We start from the raw sequence: 27,583 nt of genomic DNA on the forward strand, positions 1-27,583 counted from the left end.
TTTTGCTTTATTAGGGGTAGGGGTGGGATTGGGAGTCATGATGTGAAAGACACACACACACACACACACACACACACACACACACACACACACCACAGAATGGCCGTGGTTGATGTGATTGGCATCAGGAAGTGATAGTTTAGCAGAAGGTACCAAGACAGGGGAGGGTGTAGCTGGGCAGGAGCCCAGGCACAGACAGCTCTAAAAACCCAAGAAAGCATTTCTGTGCCATGGTGCTTCAGGGCAGCCCCCTAAGGCACACAACATCTTTTTACAAAATGTTTATACATGCCCCCAAACAACAGCAGCTGATCGAGGCGGCACACACTTGTAATCACAGCAGGTAGGCGGCAGAGGCAGGAGAATCCCCTCAAGTTTGAGGCCAGCCAGGGCTAGATAGTAAGATCTTGTCTCAAAACAACGACAAAACGGTGGGACTATGAAAGGTCAAGGGTAGAAATGTGGGACAGAGGAATAGTCTACCGCGGTAGGAAAGAATACCTTCTCACAGTCATTGCTTAGCAGTACCAGCCTCGAGTAATAATAGAAAGCAAACAGACATTTCATTGAGTTCATTGTCCTCTGATTCTCTAGCCCATGCATGTCTTCTTGCATGAATCAGGGGTGGTTACTCTCATGCCCCCTCCCATCCTGCCTTCATGCACTTCTATATAGGAAAACCTATTATATTATTCTGAAAGATAGTTATCAGCATATTAAAAAACTAATTTGCCACATGGGTTTCTCTGAACAGATGTGGCGGTGGGTCTAATCACCACTGTCATTTTGAATAATTGCTGGCAAATATGATATTTTGAGACACGGGCAGTCAGTGTGATGTGAATAGACAATTATCAGAGCCTTCTTTTGATGGAGTCACAGGTGACTGCTGGTACTGCTGTGGTTTATTCTTGTTTGCAGAACGGAAATGTACATTTCAGTTGGAGGTTAAAGACATGATGGGGGGGGCAGCTTAAGTTTATAGATCTCGTGTGTGTGTGTGTGTGTGTGTGTGTGTGTGTGTGTGTGTGTGTGTGTATGTCTAAGTGCCATAAAAGTGGTGTGGTGGCAGGGTGAGAAATAAACAAGGGTAACACTTCAGGGTCATTTCCAGGGCAGAGGCTGGCGAAGGACTTCTGGGAAGAAAGACTGCATGGCTCTCACATGCAGCTGGAATGGAGCAGGGATGGGAGGCTGGAAGAAGAGCACCACTGTGAGGGGAGGTGAGCAAAGGTGCCCGCTTAGCCTGGCTTTCTGCGGATTGCAGAGGGAGCCCCCCTGTGGGCAGAGCTCCCTCCCGGGTGATCTCAGGCAGACGAAGCAGCTGCTGAGCCAAGCACTCAGGTCCAGTGAGCCCCCAGGAAACGTGGGCAGTGTCTGGTTCCTTTCCCGCTCCGGTACCTTCTGCCTGGCATCTTGGCATTGACGTCAGAGCCAATGGAACTCAAGGCGTCTCAGGTGTCACTTTTCCCTGCAGAAATCCAGGGGTTGGCCCTACATCACCTGGACAGGTTGGGCTGAAAGGGACCTGACTCAGTTCTGTCATCTAGGTCCAAGGAAAGAAAAACAGCATAGATTTTTCAAATATTCAAAATGTAAAAACCTAATCTGCCTAGGTGAAAATGTACTTCCTAGCAGGACACTTCAGTTGTCTTGTTGATGTAATAAAAGCATTTGAAAGGAAAATTTATTTGGATAGCTCTAATATACAGTCCTAATACAGCTCTAATATACAATATGTGGTGAGGAAGTCATGGAGGCAAGAGTTGGATGTAGCAGGAATCTTAAAGAGTCTTATTAATAAGAATGAACCTGGGCCAGGTATTGGGGTAAATACTGGAAAATCAGAGAGACAGAACAAGCCACAGCCTCCTCACCTGGCCAATTCCTCAGGCGATCGATCCTGTTTCCTCAGACTGGAAGCCTCCGAGTCCTCATCCAGAATGAATCTCAGCTGAACTGTGCTGCTCAAAACCTAAAAGCTTAACCAGCCAAAATGCTTAACCAGCCAAAATGCTTAACCAGCCAAATGCTTCTAGTTTCTGGTCCTCACGCCTTATAGATCTTTCTGCTTTCTACCATCACTCCCTGGGATTAAAGGCGTGAGTCACCATGCTTGGCTGTTTCCTTGAACAGATGGATTTCTGCCTCTGGAATGCTAGGATTAAAGGCGTGTGCTACCACTGCCTAATCTTTTTTTTTTTTTTGGTTTTTCGAGACAGGGTTTCTCTGTGTAGCTTTGTGCCTCTCCTGGGACTCACTTGGTAGTCCAGGCAGGCCTCGAACTCACAGAGATCCACCTGGCTCTGCCTCCCGAGTGCTGGGATTAAAGGCGTGCGCCACCACCACCCGGCATCACTGCCTAATCTTTATGTTTAATATATTAACTAATTGTGGCTGTTCTGTCTCTGATCCCAGATAAGTTTATTAGGGTGTACAATATTTTGGGGAACGCAATACCACCACAGTTGGAGGCAGCAGGTCACAATGAATCCGTTGAACCCGATCTAGATAACCCCTCATAGGCCGGCCCAGAGGCTGGTCTCCTCGGAGATTTCAGGTCCTGTCAAGCTGACAATCCATATTTGCTGACACATGGGAGACACTGGGAAACTTGAGTCGGAGTGTTGGGCAATGGCTAGAGCGGGGGCTTTGGACAGATCCTAGGCCTGAGGTGCCCTCTGGGAACTATGGACTACCTACTTTTTAAAGGGAGCCTGAGTTCTCACAGTCAAGGGCTTGGGGGCCAGCCTGGAAAACCTACACCCACCTGGACCCTCAGGAGGAACTCGGACCCCTGCCACCTGCAGCAAGCAAGGAGCAAAGTCCTAACACCAACCCGAAACGCCCCATAGAAGCAGCCCACTCTCCCCACGCTGGAGAAGGGGCCTCATTCTAAAGCTTCCTGGAAACTTCTGGCCTATCTTGGTGGTGGTGGTTTTGCTTTTGAGACAGTCTTACTAGGCAGCCTAAGTGGGTTTCAAAGCTTGTGATCTACCTGCCCCTTGCCACCAGAGTGCCGGCATTACAGAAATGTACTAGCGTGCCTAGCTTTAAAAGAAGTAAATTAAAAAAATTTTTTTTTAAACCTACGGGCTAGGGAGATAATTCAGTTAGTAAAATCTTGCAAGCCTGAGAACTCAAATTCAATCCCCAGAATCCATTGCAGTGGAGGATGGTGGGGCTGAGGTGCTATGTGCTTGCAATTCTGGCACTGGGAAGTGGGTTCACTGGCCAGCCTACTTGACAAGTTCCAGGCCAGTGACAGACTCTGTGTCAAAACACAAAGTAGATGGCCCTGATGAGTGACACCATCTGGCCTCCACACACACCTGAACACACATGTATGTACATGAACATGCATGCAAACACAGACATATACACACACACTCTTACTAATAATGCCTTTATGACTATCAACTGGACAAAACCCATGCCCAAGAACAAAGTATATTAAAACCGGGCTTTCCTCTGGCCAATAGAAAGCATAGGCAGATCTACAGGTTCTCATCCACAGAACCTGAAATGAAGCAAAAGGAAGAGCAAGCCTCAGACCTCCTCACCCTCCCACCCGCCACATGGGAATTTAAAAGGAATCACAGAGAGGGCCCGGGGAGGTGGGGGAGGCTGTCCTGCTAGTGGGAGATGCAGTGGAGACCCCAAAGATGTCCCGTCCCCAAGAAGCGTTCCTTCCCACCAATCCAGCTGGTCTCTTCTTTGCATCCGGGTCTTCACGACAAGCCCCTGTGAGCTGCTCAAGCCCTTGAGGAGGACAGGAAAGTGCTCTCCTCACTCCGTGCTTTGGTCAGACTAAAGAATCCCATCAGCTTTATTTCCTAGGTAGAGACTGTGTAGAGACGGCAGTCCATGTGTGCCCACGGGATACATGGACGAGTATTTCTAACAGGCCAATGCTGATCCAGACCACCCTCTCCCCCTGGGGAACTCTCTGGTGGGACCAGGTGGCTTAGGAACAGCTGACCAAGGCTTCTTGGCTTTCCTTTGGCCCTGATATTAGGTTTTTTTGTTTTTTTTTTTTAAGGGCAATGGAAGAGTTATTAACACTCCTCCACTGGAAAATGTTTGTGGTCACAGCTGAGTGTGCCTGTGACATCTGCTGACAAAGGACTCCCACATCAGAGGATCGAGTGAGACCTCGGAGTCAAACCTCCTCCAGCTTCCCCCACTGCATCTAGACTGACCTACTTCACTCCTCCTTATCTGTGGGGCTTGGTTTGGTTTTTCTAATGAATCACATGGGGTGTGCTGTGAGAGGCAGCCTAATTAAAACATAGTCTAGTGTTGGCCAGAATACAAAAGGCAAAGTATACAGTGGAGCCCTCTCACCGCATGCGTCTCCTTCCACCATCCCAGGAGGTAGAGAGAATGACTTGGAGGAAGTCGCCACTCAGCAACCAGAAGAATCTTCCCAAACACAGACCTTACCCTTGCTTAGCATAGACTCCCCACAGCCAGCTGAAGTCTTAGGCATGGCCTTGAAGGTTCTTGCCCATTATCTACTAGCTCCATCTGCTAGAACAGCACAGTCCATCCTACCACAGAGCCTTTGCACCTGCTGATCCCTGGTCACACTTCCTTTCTTCTTCTTCCCATAGACCCAGTCACTTCCTTTTCTTCTCTCAGCTCCCACTTCCCCAAGGGAGATGCCCTTGACCTCTCATGACTAAGTCAAGGTCCTTGGTTAAATATCCTAACAGCAGCATGCTGCTTTCACATTTGAATCTTTTTCCCTCTCCCATTGTTATTATGTCCTTGCTGCCCAGACCATTAAAACTCTCTCCACTGCTGGACTGTTATGGTTTGAATAAAAATGTCCCCCAAAGACCATATGCTAAAAACATGGCTGCTTGCTCATGGGCTTTGGGGAAGCAGCCAGGCTAGGAGCACCCAGACCTCATTTGTAAAGTAATGCAATGATGGATTTATAGTTTGATGAGCTTTGGGGTGGTGACAGAAACTTGGAAGGTGGGACCTAGTTGAAGGGGATGGATTCATCTGTCCCTGTCTCCCTCTTCATGGTGACCATGAGGTGGGCAACTTTTTTTCCACTACAGGCTCCAGGCCATGACGTTCTTTCCGCTCACCCATGTTCAAAAGAGTGGAGCTGATCAGCCTTGACTAAAGTCATGTGTGAAAATAAAGAAGCCATTCTTTAAGTTGGCTTTCTTGGGTACTTTGTCCGCAATGAAAAGCTCACCCCCAACCTTGACTGGCCTGCTCACCATGAGTGCAGGGAAGGCACAAGACAGGCCCTCTAACCAGTAAGGATATGAATGGACCAGAAACAGAACCAAATGGCACGGCCATTGAGGATGTTCCATACTAGAAATGTATTCCAAGTCACAGAGAGACATTCCTAAGGGAAAGGGTCTCAGTAGTCCCTCCACACAGAAGATCTGATACGACTGGAAACCTTCTCTCCCACAGAAGCACACATACCTGTGAGACCACATCACATGGACTATAACATCATCTCAACATCTACTCTGCATCACCCTTGCTTCAAACACAAACCCCCAAACCAAACCGACCTCCCAGGTCCCTCGGGCACTTTTGTTCCCAACTCTGGTTTCCCAGGAGGCCATCCATCATGTGTAACACACAGCGACACCTCCCACAAAACATTGCTGTTTTCAGGAGGTTTCCTCACCAGGCTCCAAAAGCAGCCCATTTTTCATTTCAGGAACTCTACCTCCCCATGGGGATGACCAGCACAATGGCCAGCACTCATTTCTGTAGGCTGGCAGTCATTTCAAGTTCAGCCATCCCAAGTTCTAGTTATGTATTGGAGGGGAATCATCACTGAGGAAACACAGCAACATGTAAAATTGCAGCATGGCAGAAAATACAATGTCGTGGGGCACAGTTGCCAGAAAGGGGAGTGATTCTGTCTACCACAACACAGAGTGAGTGGAGACTGAGCTGCCGACTGCCGTGGAGAACACACAGTCAGAGACCTGTGTACCACGACCTCCGCTGACTCACTTCTTTCTTCTAAGACCCCCATCTCCCAAAGTTTCCAGAATCTCTCAAAGCAGCACATCAGGTGGGGAACAACTATTTAAAACGTAAGCCTACGAGTGGCATTTCAGCTTCAAACTATTAACAGACACTGGGGAGTGACTGTGTGCTTCCAAATTCATGAACAAAATTCAACCTCAGTGTGAAGCTATCAGGTGAGACCTCTGGGAATTAATTAGGTCATGGGGGTGGGGCCCTCATGCCTGGGGTTAGTGCCCTTAAAGAGATCCCAATAAACACTTACTCTTTTTTCTTCCATACAAGAGTACAAGAAACCTACAGGCTGCAACCCTGAAGAGGCCCTTGCCAGAACACAGCTGTGTCCATCCTGTTCTCAGATCAGTCGCTGACGAGGCAGCCAGGCTATGGTAATTTTTAAAAGCGGCCTAAATGAGATCTCATTTAAAGCACACTTGTCTCTGTTAGCTGTAGGTCCTGTTTCTTTTGGGTTATCTGCTGATGTAAACAAAAAGACACACAGGTGCGAGGGAGGGAGGGAGGGAGGCAGGCAGCCATGCAGCCAGGCAGCCAGGCAAGCAGACAGACCTTTCTCTTAAGTTTGGTATGATCTTCAGGTCCCTTCTAGGCTCACTCAGAACTTCTTACAGTTTTTTTTTTTTTTTTTTAAACCATCTTTGAGGCTTATAGTCAGTAGAGGCATCTAAAGCTTGCACATACTTTCCTCTTCAAGTAAATTATTCCTACAAGGCACGTAGGGGTCTGTCTGTCAGGGTCCCAGCATCACTGACTCAGCATCACGGTTCCCCCATGAGCCCTGGAAGGAGACTGGGAAAGAACTCTCTTTCTGGTTGAGAGAAGCCGACACACCTTCAGCTGCTAAAATGGACCCGTTCCTTTTGAATGGGATTGAATACACTCCGGGGTGAGACACAAACCACATGCTGGCACTCCACCATTGGCTTAGAACCCAGAATCTGCTCTTTCCCTGACCATGGGTAAACAAGCACCGAGTGTGGCTGACGGCTCTTTGCGACTCTCTCACCTGGTAACCACGAGGCACAGTGAGTGGGGGCAATGTCACTGAACGGAAAGAAGAAGAGCCCCAAGAGGGGAATGTTGATATTCGCCGAAAATTTCCAGGCCTACCATTATCCTGAGAGACACTTGCAAGAGCGAGAGGCAGAAATGGATGGACAGCACTGGCCCTCTATGTGCGGTGTGGATGGCGTGTGTGCCGCACAGTCTCAACAGCCTCCGTCGCTAGGCTGACTCCTCTACTACCTCAGAGAGGCCCTGCGCTGTTTTAACTAATCTCGCTCTGTCTGTCACAAAGTTTGTTCAGGTAGGTCTTGGTTTTCCTCTTGTTTTGTTGGTTTTCATTGAAAAGAAATGAAGGAATGTATGTGCAGAGGAAGAAAGACATTCTTAAAATGCTGCCAAGATAAGGCGAGTCTTGTTTCTAGTAACTTTCAAAGACAACTTGAGGCAATGACGTAGCCACCCATTTATGTAACCAGTGTTCATCAAACTTAGTCTGTGTCAGCTATAGTTGTTCAGAATGTAGAAAAATAGGGCACATTCTAATGTAGAGAGACAGATAATAAAGTACACAACTGTGACACACCACAGCTTCCATTGTGAGAGGATTTTCTTTTTCTTTAATTTGCATTTTTTTATTATTTTCATTTTGGGTTTTTTTTTAAGGGGGGAGATTGCAAGAGTGGAGGGCAGATACAGAGGGACAGGGAGGTGAGCGGGCTTGGGGTACATGATATAATCACAAAGAATCAATAAAAAGTAAAGTAAAACAAGATATACATGGTGTGGCAGGTGAAGTAAATATTATGGGGGGAAAAGCCAGATAAGAGAAGAAGGGGGTCCTGATGTGAAGGGTGGGATGGGTTTCCAATGAAAGGGCATAAAACGCCTTTTTATGAACATCTGAAGGAAACTAAGGCAGAGGTCATGTGAGTGACTATCAAACTGGCTTTCTACAGAGGGAGATGGCAAATGCAGACAAAGGCGCTGAGGTGCAAGGCAGCGGCGTGGGTGGAGAGGTCGGGACACAGGGAAGGAGGGACAGTGTGGCTCTGTGCTGCACGCACATCTTTTCTCCTCTCAAGAGGAGCATCGCCCTATAGCAGTGTCGAAGGGAAAGCAGCATGTCACCTTTCCATGGAGACAGGTGTCAGATAACACACAGTAAGACAAAGAAAACAGCCTATGCTGGCAAAGTCAGACATGGACCCAGCTCAGGGTGGAGCTCGGCACAATGATCGAGTCATCTGGGAGGAACTCAATCAGGCAAGAATGGAAGGAAGCAGGGCTGGCACTTGCTCACCAGGACTATTTATGTGATTTTCAGGTAGACCCGAGATGCCAGAGAGGGAACAGACGTTTGTAAACAGTTCAAGGGTTTCAGAAACGGACCTTTTTTAAAAAGGCCTATTGATTTATTTTTATGTGTACGTGAGTTTTGCTCATGTGTATGCCTGGCCCATCTGGTGCACAGGGGCAGAAGACAGTGTTGGAGCCCCTGGGACTGGAGTTACAGATGGTTTGTGAGCTACCATGTGTGTAGGTGATGGGGATCAAACCCAGGACCTCTGCAAGAGCACTTAGCCATGGGGCCGTCTCTCCGGCCTGCAGACAGCAAGCTTGAGATGCAGCATCCAGGGTAGAGACAAAATGACTTGCTCTTCACCACTACTGGCTGCAATCTTTTGGAAATGGAAAATTTTGCAATTTTCTTTGGAAAAGGTTTCGTTTGAATTTGTTTGTTTTTCTTTGATGCCCATGATTGTAAAACAGTGTGAAGCAGCAGGAGAAGGAAAGCAGAGAACCTGAAGTGGGCGGGCCGGCTGCTCCTGCAGTCTAACGCTCAAGTGGGGCCGTGCTCAGGAGTCTGGGTTTTCATTTTTTCTCCGTCGTTACTGCTTGCACTAGAGTGTGAGAATGGTCATTGTTTAGATCTGGGCTCTGTTAAACACAACACAACTGTTCCTCATTGGAGAATTATGGTTTAGAAAGAACTATGTTCAATGTTTTATGAAATAATAAACAACAATACAAAAGGAGGAAACATCACTGGTGGGGGTGGGGGTGGGGGGCAACTGTGGTATATCCATGCAGTAGAATATTTTCTACTGATAAAAACATAGTAAGAAAACAAAAACAGGGAAAGAAACTCATCTGGGAAGGCCACACACACAAACTCTGAGATGTCAACCATGTGACATGTTGAAAAAGCTGTTCTCACTAGTGTCTGTCCGGGAAGAGCAGGCAGCAAGGGCGGCTTTTACAGTGAACACAGCCGGGGCAGGAAGGGCACTTGGGTTGAAGAAGTTCAACCTTAAAAGGTGGCTAAACCTGCCGGGCGGTGGTGTTGGCTCACCCCTGTGTATCTATGAGTTCGAGGCCAGCCTATCTACAGAGAGAGCTCCAGGACAGTCAAGGAAACACAGAGAAACCCTGTTTTGAAAAACCAAAATAGATAAATAGATGGATGGATGGATGGATGGATAGATAGATGGATGGATGGATGGATGGATGGATGGATGATAGATAAAGCCACTACACCCTAATGCTATCTCTGCATCCATTTATGTCTAAATATCTTTCAAAGAATTTCCACTTCCTGGTAACTATGTATTCAAATATATGAGTCTATGGGGGCCATTCTTTTTGTTTGTTTTTCAAGACCAACAGGGTTTCTCTGTGTAGCCCTGGCTGTCCTGGTGTTCACTCTTTAGATCAGGTTGTCCTGGAACTCACTCTTTAGAACAGGCTGTCCTGGAACTCACTCTTTAGACCGGGCTGGCCTGGAACTTGGAGAACCACCTCCCAAGTGCTGGGCTTAAAGGCATGCCACCACCACTGCCTGGCATGGGGACTGCTCTTATTCAAACCACTACACTGGTGCTTTCTGCGCTTACTACAAGTAAGGGGCTAAGTTCTTTAGTAAACTAAATCATTTCCATCTTCACAGCTTTAAGGAAGGATGTTGCTATGATCTCAGTTTTACGGGTGAGAAAACTGAGAGTCACAGAGTCAAGTTCTGTCCCCCAAGCCTCCAAAGATTATAATTCTGATCATAAATCTAAACAGACATTGCAGAGTGCGAGAACCCTTATTTAACCCGAACCCCACTGCTACCATCCTACTGGGAGCTCAAAAGGACAGCTATGCTGACCTGCTTGTATTGAAGCCATTAGCATCTGAGAGGCTCTTGAAAGTCCTGGGGTTTGTCACTGAAAAGCTCAAGCAGTTGTTTGACCCTTGACATAACAATTCTAATGACAGACCAGGCCAAAAGTAAGATGCAATGTGCTTCTGTTAACAGTGGCCAAACCTGACACCAGATGGCAGATTCAGATCAACCTCCTGAAAGTGGGGTGCTTGCTACCTTACCCCCAAAGGATTCTATAGGCAGCATGAACAAGGGTGCATCCCCAATGTGCATGCCCACAGATTGCAGATGAGCGCGTGCTGACGAAGGCTGATCTCCACAGCCTGCCTGGTCCCCTGGGCAATAAAAGCATTATTAAAATCTGCCACATAATCCATCAAGGGCTCCTGCTGACTGAGGAAGGCTAATCTCCCTAGGTAGCAAGTTCCAGAATGGCCAACAAGAAACCAACCTGCAGAAATGCTATCTTTTTTAATTATCTGGACGCTGTGAGAAGAGATAAAATCATCTTTGTTACTCTGTGTCTGGTTGAACATATTCTAACAGTGAACAAGGCTTTGTTCCACAGTGACAGGAAAGCTGAGTGTCCATGCAGCACCATGAGCCACTGGAATAAACAGGGAAATGAAAACATGGGTGTGCCCGCCACATACTTCACAGGGTGCTAATGTGACCAACTAAATGGCTGTCAATCATTCAGCACTCAAGCTGCAGAGCCAAAGGCTTTTCTTTCTTTCATATCCTGGGCCGTGCAGGGAAACTCTGCCCTGCAATCTCCTGGGTTTGAATCTACAGGCTTCCACTCTGAGGCCACAGCTCAGGTATCCAATCCTCAATGTCCTCATCTCCAGAAAGGGGCAGGGGACCACTTCGAGAATTAAGTGAGGGATTTGGAAAGCACAGAACAGAGGAGTGCTTAAAGCACCCCTCAAGGTTGTGCCGTTTGCTAATACAATAATAAGTCCACGGGCACTAGGATGTGGAGGGCAGCACAGCAGCCAGGTCTAGCCTTGGCTTCCACACGTCCATCTGCCTCATCCTAATGGGGTAACAAATAGATGAAGAGATGACGTGTGGGTAGCCTCATGTCCACCAGGCTGCAAGCACTCACTCGGCAGTGGTGACTTCTGCTGTGTGTGTGTGTGTGTGTGTGTGTGTGTGTGTGTGTGTGTGTAACAGGTCTCACTTAGTGGTGACTACTGCTGTGTGTAACAGGTCTCACTCAGCAGTGGTGACTACTGCTGTGTGTGTATAACGGGTCTTGGATCACCACAGTCTACTGTGAAGAGTCCAACAATTGAGTCCTCACATCCCTGACATTCTGATTCATGTTTACACTAGAAAACTCATGACTGTGAAATAAAATGAAGCTGCTCTGACACACCCTCAGAGGAACCTAGCCTCATTCATTCATTCATTCATTCATTCATCCCAGACATGTTTATGGAGCACTTGTTTACCATGACAGAGCTCGTAGGTTATTTGTAAACAAAGCATGACTGTATCACATACTGTAATAAATTCAGGACAGTCTGCCAAATGACCAGAGTCCAAAAGATCTCCTAGCTTTAAACATCTGGATAAATACATTAATCTCAGCTTCTGTCCTAGAATTTTAAAATTCCACCTACTTTTCCTTTTAAAATGCACTGACTTTCCAGTGTTTCTTTCTCCCTTCCTTCCCAGTCATCCATACAATGGAAGAGACGCTGATCCGATCTTTAGCCAACATTTATTGAGCATCTACTATAAGTTAAGGCCTGTGCAGGTTGCTGAGCACACAGCAAAGGCAGAACACAGACTTCCCTGTAAAAAGCTCTGAGACTGTCTAGGAAGACTGAGAAGCAGGCATCACAGCGCTGGGCGGGAACAGCTGTGACATGTGCGTGATGTCGGGAGGATGGGGAAATGGAATTGAGAATGGCGGGAGGGAGAAATGCAGGAAACCTGGCAAGTCTCGGTGGGCAGTTGGAAATGCAGGACATGTGGATAGGAGTCGTGAGAGGTGCTGGGAGAATAGCGTGTACTCCACACATGGGGGGGAACATGCGCAAAGGCCCAGTGACAAGATGGAGCCCAACGACTCTGAGGAACTGAAAGAAAGCCAGCATGGGAAGCCTGTATGTGGAGCAGGTGAGAGGCAGTGGTTCAGGTTAAGGCAGGGCTGGTGGCTGCTTTGGGAGTCCTCACAGAGCCTGGGACTTGGAGGTGGGGATTATAAACATCCTGGTGGTATATGAAGACAGGGAGGCCTGGAGGAGGCCCCAGGCATACGCGTTATGGTCTCTGTTATGGAGGGCGCCCTGAGGTCACCCCCTGCACAAAGGGCTGCAGCTGACCTGTTTTCTCACCTCTCATTAGGAGAGGGAAAGAGCAAGATCTGAACATGTCTAAACGCTTCACAGGGGACAGAAGAGGTGTGGTCACAACTGAAGGGACTCAGAAACCTCGGGTGTGGTACACACTCCTCAAGCATCCCTTGCAGGAGCTTCAGTAGGGCTTATCTTGGTCCCTGTAAAATGGCAAGGAAAATACAGGAAGGATGCAAATGCTAATCTGAACACCCCCCCCCTCACCCCCGGGAGTGGGGTGCAAATCTCTGGCCCATACACCACCTTCCACAGAGAAGCCTCGCTAGTATAAAAAGGAAGTGCCACTGCCAGCCTCACTGTCACAGCCATGAGGACCCTCTGAAGGAGAGGGACAAATGTCCACAAGTCCCTCCCAGGCTTAGCGAGGGCATGGTGATGCTTCATCCAGAGGGAAGGGCCAGACGAGCCAGGAATGAGTCTCTCCTGCCAGGCTCCACAGCAGCTTTCCAGCATCTCTGAGCTCTGCTTCCACCTCCCACTGACAGGAGGGACAGAAGGCGGCTCTGGGGCTGTAACTAGTGAGCCAGGAATTCCAGAGCTTGCATTTGATCCTGCTGAGTAAAGGGATTACACAAGCATGTTCTTGGATGCCCATCAGTGTTATTTATAACAAAGAAAAGTCTGCGCTTACATAAATTCCTAAGAGATGGTGCCTTCAACTGAAGATGCAGTTGTTTAAAATAATGGTTTTGGTTTTTTTTTTTGTTTTGTTTTTTAAAAGAATATTGTGGGATGCAGTGATGTACTCTCAATCAGTGAGGGCAAAGTCCCAAAATAAATTGATAGGTACCGTGATCCCAACTTTTAAAACTGCATGAGCTTATGGGCCTGCAAGATGGCGTTTGCTAATCCAGCCTAATGACCTGGATTCAATCCCCAGGACTCACAGATCGGAAGGCGAGAACCAACTCCTGTAAGGTGCCCTCTGACCTCCACCCAGGTGCCACAGCACATGTGTGGGCACATACACATACATAAAAATAGATAGAAATTTTAAATGATCATATGTGCTTACAGAAACTTGAAAGGCTGGCTTACCATACATACAGTGTTTCGGAATGCATGGATGTAGGACATTTGTGGACACGGAAGACAACAAACATTAAAGCCCATGGCACGCCAGGCTTGCCAAGGTTCCGCTGCCACGGAAATATTTCCTCGGCTGCACTATTGCCTCTTAGTGCGTCTGAAACAGCATCACTTCATTCTGTTCCGAGGGTCTGAAATATTTTGCAAGGCAGACATGATAAAGGGGCGTGTGTAACGACAGGAAGCCAGCACATCGACACACAGCTGCTCTGAGGTGGGTCCTCGGTGAACCCCTTTTCACATAGCGCGTTATCCCTGGGGTCTGCTCTTCTGTCCAGCCCAGGGCTCGTGTGTTTCAGGCAGAGCCGAGCTGTGTGGGAAAACAGCTGGCCCTCCCGCCAAAACCTTCACAAGACATCCAGAACCCACTTTAGCTCCGCACTCAGGCGTCTCTCCCCCGTCAGGGTTTAAACCAGCAAACTGCAGTGGGAGCTGCGATCCTCCCACGAGCAGCCCACTCATATCCTCTGACGTGAGAGGAGACTGGGAGGCGGCTGCCAGGAGCCTTTTTCACTCTGCAAATTGTTCTCAAAAATACACGCTGCTTTATTTTTTGTTTCTGAAATAGTTTGTGTTCTATTCTCTCCGGAAGCTGGGGGCTCAGGCACTGGATCAATTCAAGTGGTGGAGGAAAGACAGACATCAATTATTTTGCCAACTCTGGAGGCATTCAAGTCCCAACTGTAGAACAATTCTCTGGAGGCAGGTCATCCTCCCCTGGGCTTCAAGACCTTCCTTCTAGTGCCCCCTGTACAAGGGGGGCTCAACAAAAGGGCTTGGCCAGGGTCCACAAGTGCCCAAGAATCACATGTGATTTAAGAGGTTGCTAGAAAATTCAGGTTAGCCTCAAGCTCACAATTCTCCTGCCTCTGTCTCTTAAATGCTGAGATTGACTGCATATGTGTGCTAGCTACCACATTCAGCTTGACCGTTACTTAATTGAAGGGTGAATTCATCTGTGCAAACAATTCCTAGCTTTTTACATCACAAATACCTTTCTTTAAAAGGGGTACTCTTAGGACTCCCCGCCCCCTGTGTGTGTGTGTCTGTCTGTCATCTGTCCATCGCTCCCTGTCTCTAATTCGAGAGTATGTACTAAAAGTCCATTATGTTCTTAGCATTAGGCTAAGACTGAACAGGGACCTGACCAACCCTCAAAAATCCCCACTCTCTCATCTAGCACTCTTGTTCAAAGCACACATGCGTCCCATGGCTGTCTTACCGCTTAGGAAGTGGAATCAAACTTTCCTCAACACTCACATCCTCCACTACCTGAAACCGACCCTTCTCCCCCGATACTTTCCACTTAGACACAGCAATAGGGTCAAAACAACTCTTCAGCCAGTTGTGACACTGACTGAGACCCTGCTACAGAGGAAGGGGGATTGCCCGAGTCTTCGGGTCAATGGCCATTTGGGACAGAATTATGAAACGGCAACTACAGAAACTTGACCTCTTCAGCGCTGCTGCTGTAAGGGCTCTCCTGGACATCACCACTCAGAAGCACAAAAACAAAGTCCTTTTAAGTGACAACTGATAAAGACCACTTCCTCACCAGAATAACTAATTCACGGTGCTCATAGTTTTAGATACCATTGCATTTATGGTGAAACATCTTCCCGTGGGTCGTTCCACCCACCACTTAATTCAGTTTATTTCTGCTGGGGAATATTATTTTAAAGTGTGTTACTTATGTTTATGTTGCATTTGTTTAACTCTGTGAGGCTGTGTTACTGTGCCTGTCTAAAACCCCTGATGGCCTAATAAAGAACTGAAGGGCCAATAGCGAGGCAGGAGAAAGGGTAGGTGTGGCTGGCAGGGAGAGAGAATAAACAGGAGGAGAAATCTGGGAAGAGGAGATCTAGGAGCCAGAGAAGGGGACATCAGGGGCCAGCCACCTACCTATACAGCAAGCCATGGAGTAAGAGTAAGATTTACAGAAGTAAGAGAACAGGAAAAGCCCAGAGGCAAAAGGTAGATGGATAATTTAAGTTAAAGAAAGCTGGCAAGAAACAAGCCAAGCTAAGGCTGGTCATTTATAACTAAGAATTTATAACTAAGTCTCTGTGTGTGGTTTATTTGGGAGCTGGATGGCAGGCCCCCTACAAGAGCAAAACCAAACAACAACATAGCTCATCTCCTCTGAGTGCACATGGGGTGCCAAGGTTCGAAGTGAGAAACTCCTTCCTGGCAATGCTTGGTTCTGCCACACTTCCTGTCACCTCTGTATGACTCTTAAGAGTCATGGAACTTGCAACAAAGCAGTCTCATGCCCTACAAGAGCTTCTAGGTCTCTAATGTGTACAATTATTATATGTGGCAATAAATGGAGAAACCCTAGCCTACATTCTGGAGATCTGCTTGCCAAGACTCAGACAAAAAGCCAAGTAAATCAGAAATAAGCCTGGCATGGCTGAACCTCTAAGATAGCCCTATTAGTGAAATGGGGTAGATTTTTCTTTTATAAAATCTCATTACAGTGACAAAGAATGATACATGAGTTGGTCAAGATAAGAGGAAACATCTGAAATTGCACAGGGGAATAAATGAATAATTTCTAGATAATGATTATCTGAAACCTAGGTGACCTGAATAAGAAGGAAGGCAAAACCAAATCAAACTTAAAATTGCCAATAATCCTTTCTGATCCGGGGTCAGCAGTTCTGATAAAAAAGCATTTAGAGACATGCATTCCTGAAAAATAAATACCAGCTTGCAGCTGAGAAAACTGTGTGCTGATGCAGGATCTTAGAAATGCCTGAACAAAAGTCTTGCCCACTGCTCCCAGGTGGCTAGCACTTCATCTGCATCCAAGGACATTGAGATGCGTGATGGCTAAGGACTCTGTAGATCCTGACAGTCTTTAGATTCTAAAAATAATGTTCAACAAAATTAAAAATACCTAAACATGCAAAAGATCATACTGCTGATGAGAGAAGTTCCATAGCATCTCCTGTCAATAAGATAATATGCAATGAATAAAGAAAACCCCAGAAGAACATCATTCTGTCTTGTCACCATGGCAACCTGGTAAACTAGCCCAACTCCATCAATCTAACAGCCTAAAGGACTAGGCTGGATAAACACCATATGGTGAAATAAAGACATCATTAGCAGTCAGCTCAAGATCATTCCACCAAAGCCTTTACACCAGGAAATTTGGCAATAATTAAAAATAGCTAAAAGAGCATTGTTCATATTGGCAAATAAATGGCATTAAATGAGAACCTAATAATTTATATTCAGACTGTTTCCTATTTGCATAATGGTTTTAGAAGACCCATAGTCCAACCAAATGGAGACGCTGAGGCACAGATAGTGAAAGTGGCTAGTCCAAGGTTCCACTGCTAAATACTGGAGCCTTCGTACATCATAGGATGCTCTCACTGTCTCTGTTCCATGGCCGTCACACAGTGTTCCATGGATCTACACTGCATGAATAGACAGGAGGAACCTGCTAGGTCTCAGTGCCCACTCTACCCCCCAGCCTGCATAGTGAATGTAACCCACACTCAAGGAGACTTTTCAATTGCATCAGTCACAGGACCAGAGTCCAGGCGCAGGACGTCATCAAAATGAAACATCTTGGAAATCCAAAGGAGGCTTTCTACCTCTGCCATCACAAGCATTCGGCCACCACGTCACTGAGCCTCCTTCGCAAGCTTGTGCTTTGCAGGGAAATAGAATCCAGCTGATGTTCACTGGGCACCTACTAGGTACCAGGTGTTGCCTGATTTTCTCATCTCCGTTGTTTTATTTGACTCACAAAGTCACATGGCGTCTTTTCAGCCTTATTTTGCAGACGAGGAATCACTCCACGTGAATGCTAAGGACAGAATCTTGACCAAGATCTGTTGGACCCAGAGCTGCTCATTCTACCTTTTGCTAGGAGAATCTTCATCTAGCCTTTGTGCCATCCCGGGGCTGAGTTTCAACCAAGCCACTGACTCCGCCCACCCACCTCCCAAGGGCAAAACATCCACCCTCTCTTCTTGAACAAGCCTCTCAAACTGCACCGTGGGATTAATCCAGATCCCATCCAGATGCCTAAGTGTAAAATTCATTTTATGATTTTAAAAAATACATGGACAATAAATAAGTTGGCTTAAAGTTCAAGTTGGCTACACCATCGTCTACAGTAAAATGAAGAGATAAAAAAGAGAAAATCCTGTTGGTCACAACTCCACCGTTGGATGACGGAAGCCCACTTTAATTACCCAGCGTGGTAACAAATAACATTCGTACTAAGAGTGATGCTGTCACGGTGTGCAGGGGCGGAGTGGGAAGCAGCGAGGACTGAACTTACGCTTATGTCAAGACTGCACAGGCTGATGGCATCTTCATCCTGGGCACTCTGCTTCCGCTTCCGCTGCAAGACAGATGGAGAAGCAGATTTTAAACGGGACTGTGGCTTTGAACAGGGAAGGAAACAAGTGATCAAATAACGCATGCAACCCTTATCACTGCCACCATGTCACCCAAAAGTTTCAGTCAAGGATGCAAGGCAGTAGGTCCAAGAACCACGGGGAATTATTAAGCTCTGAGGTGAGGTGACTGGTTTGCATTATTATCATTTAATCCACCACCACACACACACTCTTCCTCTCTCTGTCTCTCGTTGTATTTTCCCCCTAAACATTTCCATATAACATTTAGAAATTTAGACACAAAGGTCTAATTCTAACTGACTTGGAAGAACAGATCGGAGTGGAAAGCAAATCTAATTTCCTTGGAAATATCCGTTCTAAACCTTGTACTGGGTCATGATGTAATCACAAGGCCACATTCTGGAAATAAACACCGTCTCTAACCTTCCCACTGATAGCCATAAAAACTGAGGCTTAGGGATGGCAATGGATAGGGTAGCTGGGTAGACACTTGCCTGGATTGCAGAAGGCCTTGAATTCAATCCCCAGAAACACAAACACAAGCACGCATGCACGCACACACATTTCCTCCCCACCCCTCATATTTCAGAATCAGAATAGTCATTCTACTTCAGACATTTCAGATGAATTTATATACTTATGGCCACATCACTAAATTAGATGCAGAAATATATTTTCCCCTTTATAAAGCAGAAAAGACATTTATCTATAGACTACAAGAAAGCACATCCAAGAGATGTTCAGTTATCTTCTGCATCCTCAGGCTGTCTGAGCCAGGTATTTCTCAGGTCCTCAAACCTGTCCCGATGCTGCTGAGAAGAAAACTGCCAGAAGACCAGAACTACTGGTGTGACAGCGCAGGGCTGTCTGGAGACGGTTGGATGGAGTCTGTAACACCCAAAGAAGTCCACCACTTCTCACTCAGAACTCTGAATTTGAACAGGGCAGGGATTAAACAGCGACCAGAACTGCCTATGGTTGTGGGAGGCCGGCTCCCACCTTTTCAAAGGTTCTTATGAGGAGAAAGGGATAAGAAAATATTAGGTAGAAAAAGACCTAATTGACGAGAAGAAAGACAGAAACACAGGATAGCTTTGGGAGGACCTGGGTCAATAGCCAACGGCCTTTTCTGTTTATTCAAAAGGACTTTTTATAACAATGCCAAGGGGCAGGGCAAAAGACCTCCTCCTTGCTAAATCAAAGCACACCGCACAGCCAAGTGCAGACCCTTCCAAACACCTGGTAACCATGCCCGTGGTCAAATCATCCCCTTATGCAGCCCTGCTGGGTAAAAAAAGCAAGCTCAGCGTCTCAGACCCTGAGTAAGTTCTCACTAGGAAACCTCTGTGGGTCTCCACACATGATCACTTGAGCAAAGGCTTGCTGAGCAGGTGTCTACTATGTGGCAAGCTCTGTGTTTGCCTCCAGCAAGGCACAGGTCGGCAACTCCCATGGTGAAAGGATGCACATCCATGCAAGAGAGACACGGCAGATGTGATTTGCACACCCTAGATCCATACATTAGGAAAGTCATTTTATTTCTCTGAGTCACTCTTTCTTAATTCCAAGGTTGGGATGGCAGGGTGGTGGTGACATCAGTCCCAAAGAATGGGAAATAAATTATATCTTTGGTTTTCCTGTGGCACTGGCTGTCAAACCCGGGGCCTTACGCATGTTAGGTGAGTACTTTACCATTGAGCTACTCTCTAAGGCCCTACATCAATGCCAAGGAGAATGCTGGTACATACAGCTGGTGCTCTAAAAGTAGGCTGGAAGATTTTGGAGGTACAGTGACGGAGGTCTTCTCATGGGAGGAGACATTTTATAATAGGATGAACAAAAGCATTGGTGAAGATGGGGAGTGGACTGGGGTTTCTTTTTTTTTTTTTTTTTTTTTTTTTTTTTTTTTTCCCAAGACAAAGGTTCTCTGTGTAGCTTGTAGACCAGGCTGGCCTCGAACTCACAGAGATCCGCCTACCTCTGCCTCCCAAGTGCTGGGATTAAAGGCGTGTGCACCACCGCCCAGCTGGGGTCTCTTTTTATAACGTCAGCTACTTAGCTCTAGGCATCAGCATCTCCGATCATTTCTCAGTGATTCTGCGGCAGTCTGTATCACTTCAGTGGGAAAGCTTCGAGGCCCTACAACTCTACTAGGCCAGAGGACCAATCCTCCCACTTCAGCCTCCCAACCAGCTTGGGCTACAGGCATGTGCCACTGCATCCAGCCAGTGTGGTAAAACTTTTGGAGACAGGTATGGCAAGCAATAGTTCCCATTTTACAGGTAAATAAACTGAGGTTGGCACAGATCAGCAATTTGCTGGGAGTTACACCCTATGGCATGGTACTCGGAATTCAGGATTCTGCTTCCAAAGGCAAAACCCTTCGCACACAGTTGGCAGCATGTGCAGCATCTTACCCAGCGCTGGATGGGAATGTTCGGTGGAGTCTTGTGCCTGGAATACTGTCCTAAAGAATGCACAGCGGGGCAGGAGGGAGCTGGAGTTCCAGATTGTATCTATCTATAAAGCCGAAAGGCCACTCACCAGGCCCGCCCACTGTGGGCACCACAGGCGAAGTGTGTGGTGTCTGGAACAAGCGGCAGGCCCTGTACAAGCCCAGAGTGCACACAACCCAGCGGTATGACATCACCCGGTATTGTCAGGTCACGTACTTTGTGATGTCGGAAACGGTATTCATAGGGCTCAAGTATTTTGTTAGGCCCGCGGCTCTCTCTAGAGGCTGCTGGTGAGAAGGTCAGCAGGTGAGAGCGTCTTCCCTTACCAGCTCCTCTACAACAGCGCATGTGCTGTACAGACACACGTGCAGGCAAGACATCAACAGACATAAGATAATTTTTAGTTAAAAAAAAAGGAAACCCTCTGGGCGGTGGTGGCGCACGCCTTTAATCCCAGTACTCTGGAGGCAGGAGGGTCTCTGTGAGTTCGAGGCCAGCCTGGGCTACAGTGAGTTCCAGGAAAGGCGCAAAGCTACACAGAGAAACACTGTCTGGAAAAACCAAAATAAATAAATAAACAAACAAACAAATAAATAAAAATAAAAAATAAGGAAACCCACACATATTACAAGATAAAAGCTGCATGGATTTTGAGAAAAGGTTTTCTTTCTAATCCTCATTACAGAGGATGCTGACTAGCCACTGCTGGCAACAAACAAGTCAGAAGGATTTTTTGTTGTTGTTGTTTTTATATGTTTTTAAAGATAGAGTCTCACTATGTGACCCTGGCTGGCCTGGGATTCACAATGTACACCAGGCTATTTCTAGGCTCCTACATGTTGTGACTGCAAGCAGGTATCACCACACCCAGCTAAGAAGTCGGAAGCTTGAACTCTAAGTCAGAAGCAAAAACTTCACAAAGCTTCGTTCAGTCATTGCCCAATCACTTCATGTTCACTGAGCACTTCTGTACCAACAGCTGCTCTGGCTCCTGGCAACCAGCATGGGCAAGGCACACTCCCTGACTAATAGTTAGGAGTAAGAAGATAAAAGTGTTCACACCGTGATCTCTACTGTGAGTCAGGGAAGGCAGAGGTCAGCTACTGGGTCATTTTTCTGCTCTCTAGTGTTTGACTTTGTGTGCATGCACCTATGTGCACATGAGGGTAGAGGTCAGAGGCCAATGTTGGGTATCTTCTTCAATCACTTTCAACATTACATTTTAATATTTTTAGTTATGTGGGGATATATGCTCGTGAGTGCAACTGCCACAGAGGCCAGAGACATTGCAGATCCCCAGAGCTGGGGTTCTAGGAAGTTGTGAGACACCCAGCATGGGCCTGGGTACCCGAATGTGGGTCCTCTGCAAGAGCAGTGTTAGCTGGGCGGCGGCGGCGGCGGCAGCGGCGGCGGCGGCGGCGGCGGCGGCGCACGACTTTAATCCCAGTACTCTGGAGGGCAGAGGCAAGAGGATCTCTGTGAGTTTGAGGCCAGCCTGGTCTCCAAAGCGAGTTCCAGGAAAGGCGCAAAGCTACACAGAGAAACCCTGTCTCGAAAAACCAAAAAAAAAAGAGCAGTGTATGACCATAACAACTGGACATCTCTGCACTCTTCTGTTTGTTGAGACAGGCACTCTCACAAACCTGGAGCTTACTGATTGGCTAGACTTGCAATCCAGAAAGTCCTAGGAATCCTGTCTCCACAACCCAGAGCTGGGATTACAGGCATGTGCGGCTGCACCTAGATTCTACGTGGGTCCTAAGGATGGGACTCAGGACCCAGTGCTGGCATAGAACCTGCTATAGTATTGGTTGGTGATTTCTGTAGTCTTGCACCTTTTGAGGGTCTTGTTCTCTTCATCAGCCTCCGGATCCAGAGAGACCCAGGTGGGAGGAGAGAAAGGACCAAATGGGCAGCCACTTCGGCTCAGTGGACCCTAGTAATGAAGGTGCGTGGTGGAGCAGCCACATGAATTCCCACCCAAATACTGGGAAGCTGGGCTCATGTTCATGATCTGTAGAACAATTCATGGAAGACATCACCAGCCAGAACCAAGCCACAGAGATACTGGCGAGGAAGCTGAGAGGCGGCACCTGTAATGGTCTCATCAGACCTATAACAAAGGTGACATTTTAGTCTATCAAACACTGACCACGTGCCTTTCGCAGACAGACTTATCTGTGGGCTCATTAGAGCCTGACAGCCACACGATGAGGCAGGTGGGCACTAGCCAGCTCTCCATCCTGCAAGATGGTGACAGAAGCTCCGAGAAGCCACTGAGCTGCCTCGGGTTTTAGAACCTGCAAAGTGGCAGGACCTGGATCCAACCCAGGCATGCGTGACTCCATGCTAAGAAGTCCGCATCTCTCATGCCGTCCTGCACCCAAACTTGGGGTGGCACATGTGACCTGCAGAGGAAGTGCACAGTGTGCAGCAGGCGAGGACTGTGGAGACACCTTGGTGACGACTTGGAGACCCCGGGACGCGGTCCCTACGAAGCTCTTGTTGTGGTACTTTCAGGTTTCAAGCACTATCGCTCCTGCCGCCATCGCCTGCTTTGGGGTCTCAGCCACTCTACTTCTGTAGGCCCTGAGCCACAGACAAGTTAGTCGGACAGGAAGGTGGTTGTGTGTGTCGATATTTACACTCTAGTTCTGATGGATTTCCAGCCAGTTTGAGGAGCCAAGTTCCCACCCTGCTACTTCTGTCAGGTTTACTGAAGCAAAGGCATTATCCACTTCCCTTTCAACTTTAAGAAAGCCACTTGGGTAGGCCCAGTAACTGTCTCCAATTTCAGCACATGATTTTGTGTGCTCCTCCCCAACACCCTGTGCTAAGCAGATTGGTGAATGATTTCTGAATGGTGGCTCGGGGAAGAAAGCAAAGGAATGACTGAAAAAGGCCTGTGTTCTTGAGGTGACCCCCCCACCCCTGCTAACACCTGGCCCAAATCAAATCAAAACCCCAACACCATGGCTACTGAACCACAAGCTTCTTACCGTTCAGATAAAAGAGAGCATTTTCCTTACCAGAAGGGGCATGGCTTTTCCTTAAAGCATACAAGTCACAGTGGTGCAGACCTTGGTCCAAGGAGGGCATTGTTTAGCTCCATGCCTCCTGCAGGAAGGAGGCTCTAATGTGCTCCAAGAAAGTCACATCTCAGCCATGATGCTTGCCCATGCCTGGTCCCTGAGCAAAAGGAAGACGTGATCTCCATTCCTCCAAGTCCTACCAATGGCTTAGAGGAGAAGGGAAGCAGTTGACTACAACCATAAGTGACCATAAAGGGCACACCAGTGTTCCCAACTGGGGGTGAAACGTGAAAACAGTGACAGAAGAAACCCTGGGGACAATGGGCCAGGGAGTATCTGCTTTCTTTTTTGTTTTTGTTTTGTTTTTTTTTTTTGTTTGTTTGTTTTTTGAGACAGGGTTTCTCTGTGTAGCTTTGCGCCTTTCCTGGAGCTCACTTGGTAGCCCAGGCTGGCCTCGAACTCACAGAGATCCGCCTGGCTCTGCCTCCCGAGTGCTGGGATTAAAGGCATGCGCTACCAACGCCCGGCTAAGTATCTGCTTTCTTAGTGGCTATAGTCTACAGATTATAGATAGTCTTTCGAAGCCTTTGAGTAATGCAAAACCTTCTTCTTCAAACAGCAAAATGCCTCCAGGCCCCTGCCTGTGTGAACATGCCACGGAGCAGAATCTTTCGCACAGTTAGCTGTAAGGTATCATGGCAAGGTGAGTAGACCTGGGTGGATCTGGCAACCTGTGTTGGGGACTCTCACATCATCTCATAGCCTCTACCATCACCTTTGCCCTTCATCTCCTGGACCTGTTTTATAATCACTGTCCCCCAGGCTGCTACAGGGATAGCTAGCTCCTTTTAGGCTTGGCCACCTTCAGACAGCCCAAGGCAGACATCTAAATTCCTTTGGTAAATGGTCCATGAACAATCTGTTTTTCTGTTGTCCTGTGGAAGGCTGTTTATGAATAAGCGCTGGTCCAACTGTCACCTGGTGGATTCTCAGAAGTGCCCATACTGGTTCAAACCTGAATACATAATCCTCCCTAGTCTCAAATCTTGAACTGCTGTGAGGGTGTGAGCCTAAGCTGCCGAGGAGAGTCACTAAGTGTCTCCAACACAGCAGAGAAAGGAAACACACTAGAACTAGGAACCAATGGCGTGTCCCATTAGCTGTAAGTCAACACTGTGGTATTCACTTCAAAGAGTGGGATGCGGATGTCAGGGCTTTACTGCATGCAGAACAGGAGGTGGATTTTCTTTAGGACCAACCACTTGTCTTTCTATCATACAATGCTGATTTCTTCTTTGTCCTGTCTGCGACGATGTGTTTTCCTTTAGGTTAATATCTGAAAATGGCTTAAAAATGTGTTTACATACTTACTTAAAACAAGCATGGCTATTCATGCCTGTAACCTTAGCACTTAGGAGGTAAAGGCAGAAGGATAGAACAAGCACAAGGCCAGCCTAGTCTACACAGCACACAGCAAGCTCAAGGCTAGCTTGCTCTACCAAGCAGCCAAGAGTAGAAAGTCTCTATCTTAAATAAGTGTGACAGGGAATATATATATAATCCCTGCCACAGCTGGGGTCATTGATTTGTGACCATTTGACTCCGAGAGACACTCGGGGTAGGTGTGAGAGGTGGGGAGGCCCGTGCATGGCAGATACCAAGTCCTAGGCTGCGATCTAACTCTAACTGCCCAGACTCCATGGAGTTGATCACAAGGCCCCCTGGATACCTTCAGTTGTGTTGACACTGGGTCCTTCCCACTCCTTTCTCAGAGCCAAGAGCAAATGGTGAGTCTGACTTCACTTTAAATGGCTGAGATTAAATTGATTAGCATCAGAACAGCCCTGTTATTTAATCACAGACTTTTTGTGATTAAATGACCAGAACAGCAAAAAACCTGCTCATGGAGAGGGCGCAGCTCCTGACTTGACAGCAAACGGTGCCTGATTAGTCGTTTATAATTACTCAATGTGAACCAGATCTCGAGGCCTTTTTGATTTATCTTCTCCGTGGCAAACAGCTTTGGTGGTTTGAGAGGCTTTGATGCTGACTCTTTCATCTGGGCAAAGGATGCTGTGTGCTTGTCCTCAGCCGGAACTTGACTTCATCAACTTGTGTTTGAGCATAAAAACATCCCTCGCTTTGTTTTGATCCCCGGGTAAGGGGACCGAGGGGAGACCCGATTCCATTTAACATGGGGCTACTTTTCCCTCCTCCCCAGTTTTCAGGCACCCTCCCTTTTCTAGCATCCTAGAACCCAGGCCATTTTTTTTTTTTTTGACTCTCATCTGATGCTCACTTGGTAGAGAACCTGGAACTCAGGTGCCCTCTGAGCTACCGTCCATACATTCTAACTAACGCAGCATGTGACTGCACCCAGATAGCATTGATGACACTTGGAGGTGGCTGGCAGGCCATACAGGCAGAAATGGGGGATTTGCATCTTATTTTGCCATACACCTGCCATGGAGCCTTAGGGATCACTCACGTCACCTCTCTATGCCCATCTCTCATCTGTAACAGCAGTGAGAATTTGCTAGAACCGACGGATATTATCTATTATCAGGATCAAGGGCACTGGCAGCAGGAATAGCGAGTGAAGACATCAGACTATAAAACTCAAGGAGAAAATATCAAAACTGTCGAAAACTCCCGAAAGCACTGCTGTGGGATGTTCTGTATGGCAAATGTGTTGCTCTGATTGGTCAATAAATAAAACACTGATTGGCCAGTAGCTAGGCAGGAAGTATAGGCAGGACTAACAGAGAGGAGAAAAGAAAGAACAGGAAGGCAGAAGGAGTCACTGCCAGCCACCCCAGGACAAGCAGCATGTAAAGATGCCGGTAAGCCACGAGCCATGTGGCAAGGTATAGATTTATGGAAATGGATTAATTTAAGCTATAAGAACAGAGAGCAAGAAGCCTGCCACGGCCACACAGTCTGTAAGCAATATAAGTCTCTGTGTTTACTTGGTTGGGTCTGAGTGGCTGTGGGACTGGCGGGTGACAAAGATTTGTCCTGACTGTGGGCAAGGCAGGAAAACTCTAGCTACAAAGCATGGAAATCTTGTCCCAGATCTGTCTCCGTCCAGGTACTGGTATAAGGTGGGAGGAAGGGTTTGTGTCCACCAAGATTTTCAGCAATGAGATGTGACAAGAAGCACCAAATTGAGTTAGCCAGGAGTTCTTCCCAGGCCTTCTAAATTATGGTGATTAGTTTGTTTCCACCGGCTCACAGGTGCCGGGGATTGGATTAGCAATTAGATTAGCCACAACCCTTAATTCATCACACTGTTCCCACTGGCACTCTCCAGGCTATCTGTCGACTGGCTATTCTCCTCAGCAATACTAACACTTGAAGCTGTTGTGTACCAGGCAAGCACTCCATACCACAATGCACTCTCTGCCTCCCTTCACTTTTAAAATTACTCACTACATAGCCAGTAAGATGGCTTCACTTTCCATACAGCCCAAGGACCTGACTTCCATGCCTGGGACCCACACGGTGGAAGGAGAGAAATGACTCTCACAAGTTGTCCTCTGACCTCCACACATGTTCCATGGTGCACAGGGCAAGCACACCCAATACAATACATAAAGTATAAACAAAACTTCTAATTCTTCACCAATAGGGTCATTTGAAATTTTATTAATAAATATTAATTCAGACAGACAGACACAAACACACAGAGGAGGAGGGGTCTAGGAAATGTCTAAATAGTTGCTTAATTTCTCGATAAGCCCCTCATGCCGCCAATGGCAGACAATCCAACTACATAATTCAGCTCCAGACATGATTATCTATAGTACCACGGGTAGCAAAGTAGACAGAGTTCTTGGGTCTGGTCTCAGCTGTTTAACAAGGCTGTCCCCCTCCTGGGCTGGTGACACTGTCCACCATAGTTCCCTGTGGATTGATGAGTTGCCCACAGGTAGGTCTTTAGTCACAGGGACACAAGGCTTCCTTCCACCCCAGGGGTCTGAAACTTGGATTTCTTGGAGCAACAGGCCCCACAAAGGAGAAATGAGGAATGCAGTAGGAATGTGTGATACTT

At 47.2% G+C, this 27,583-nt stretch overlaps 1 protein-coding gene across 3 annotated transcripts in view; it reads right to left on the bottom strand.

Annotated features, from left to right (window-relative positions):
- The window catches only part of Arhgef3 (Rho guanine nucleotide exchange factor 3), a 283,414-nt gene that overhangs the window by 119,552 nt on the left and 136,279 nt on the right, over nt 1-27,583 (bottom strand). For all 3 annotated transcript variants that reach the window (XM_028882410.2, XM_037208765.1, XM_028882411.2), the window contains one exon: nt 17,960-18,022. In XM_028882410.2, the coding sequence (XP_028738243.1) occupies nt 17,960-18,022 (63 nt within the window). The remainder of the gene's footprint in view (nt 1-17,959; nt 18,023-27,583) is intronic.

Source organism: Peromyscus leucopus, chromosome 9 (genome assembly GCF_004664715.2).
Source record: "Peromyscus leucopus breed LL Stock chromosome 9, UCI_PerLeu_2.1, whole genome shotgun sequence".
NCBI classification, from domain to species: Eukaryota; Metazoa; Chordata; class Mammalia; order Rodentia; family Cricetidae; genus Peromyscus; species Peromyscus leucopus.